Source organism: Arachis duranensis, chromosome 4 (genome assembly GCF_000817695.3).
Source record: "Arachis duranensis cultivar V14167 chromosome 4, aradu.V14167.gnm2.J7QH, whole genome shotgun sequence".
In the NCBI taxonomy this organism is placed as follows: Eukaryota; Viridiplantae; Streptophyta; class Magnoliopsida; order Fabales; family Fabaceae; genus Arachis; species Arachis duranensis.
Window position 1 is genome coordinate 27901328 of NC_029775.3, and position 1480 is coordinate 27902807.

The window sequence follows — 1480 nt, forward strand, 5'->3', positions numbered from 1 at the left end:
ACAACTTAGCATACAACTTCCGCTCCTTTAAGATTTGAAACACAATCCTCAAGTGTTCCTCATGCTCCTTTGCCGTGTTGGAGTAAACCAAGATGTCATCTATGAAAACCACCACGAATTTGTCTAAAAAGGGACGAAACACTCTGTTCATGTAATCCATGAAAATAGCAGGTGCATTCGTTAACCCAAAGGACATTACCGCAAACTCATAGTGTCCATAGCATGTCCTAAACGCAGTCTTAGGGATATCATCTTCCTTCACTCTTATCTGATGGTATCCGGATCTCAAATCAATCTTGGAAAACACTCCAGCTCCTTGCAATTGATTGATCAAGTCATCTATCCTTGGCGGCGGGTACTTGTTCTTCACTGTCACTTTATTTAACTATCGGTAATCCACGCACAAACGCATTCCTCCATCTTTTTTCTTCACCAATAAAACTGGCGCTCCCCATGGTAATACACTCGGTCGAATGAACCTCTTATTCAGAAGTTCTTCCAACTGAGTTTTTAATTCGACGAGTTCTATCGAAGCCATTCTATATGACGCAATCGACACTGGTCCTGTTCCCGGCACTAATTCAATTGCAAATTCAATTTTCCTTTGAGGTGGAAATTCAGGGATATCTTTCAAAAACACTTCTGGAAAATCTCTAACCACCGGAATCTGATATAAGTTCTGGGCATCACCCAACACATTTGCAGCCAACAGAATATAACCCTGACACTCCTCCCCATTACAATGCACCATTACAGAGTTTAAGTAATACCCCGTAGCTACCACTGCTCCATTCTCTCCTTCCGTCATAAAATGAATAGTCCGTTCAAAGCAATCCAACAAAACCCGATTTTTGGACAACCAATCAAACCCCAAAATCGTTTCTAACCCCACCATTGGTAAGCAGATTAAATTGTGCACAAAGTCTCTACCCTCAAGCTTGAACCCTACTTGTCTACAACCTGACCTAGTCATAACTGTTTGATGCGGAGTATGTACATGCAGATCAAAAGATAACTCTGACACTTTCAAGCCTAATTCCTCAACTTTAGCAAACGAAATAAACGAATACGAAGCTCCAGTATCATATAATGCAACTAAGGATTTATCACCAATTAGACATATACCTCTCATCAACGGATCCGCTTTGGAAGCATCCTTGGCATTCACAGCAAAGACTCGACCTTGATGCTGACTCTGGCTCGCATTCTAGTTCCTCCCACGAGTGCAATCCCTCGCAATGTGGTCAGGCAACCCACAATTGAAACAACCACCTAAACCAATTTTGCATGAGTCATAAGGATGGAAACGTCCACAACATACACAAGTCAAATCCAGAGAATTCTTACTCTGATTTCCTCTTCCCTTAGCATACTGAAATTGATTCTGATTATTCTTTCTGAAGCCCCCTTGGCTTTGAGGCACATATCCTCCTCTCTTGAAGCTTTGTCCTCTCAGATGAAAGTACTTGCCACGCCCCCG

General features: G+C 42.1%; 1 protein-coding gene across 1 annotated transcript; it reads right to left on the reverse strand.

Moving 5' to 3' along the window:
- Positions 1–385: 385 nt before the first annotated feature.
- LOC107483866 (uncharacterized) lies at positions 386–1132 on the reverse strand. The gene has a single exon (XM_016104475.1). It carries the CDS (start codon positions 1130–1132, stop codon positions 386–388), a length of 747 nt encoding a protein of 248 aa, XP_015959961.1.
- Between the last annotated feature and the right edge of the window lie 348 nt (positions 1133–1480).

Coding starts and splice junctions, on each gene's coding strand:
- LOC107483866 (XM_016104475.1), bottom strand. CDS start 1,132: ATGAGAGGTATATGTCTAATTGGTGATAAATCCTTAGTTGCATTATAT.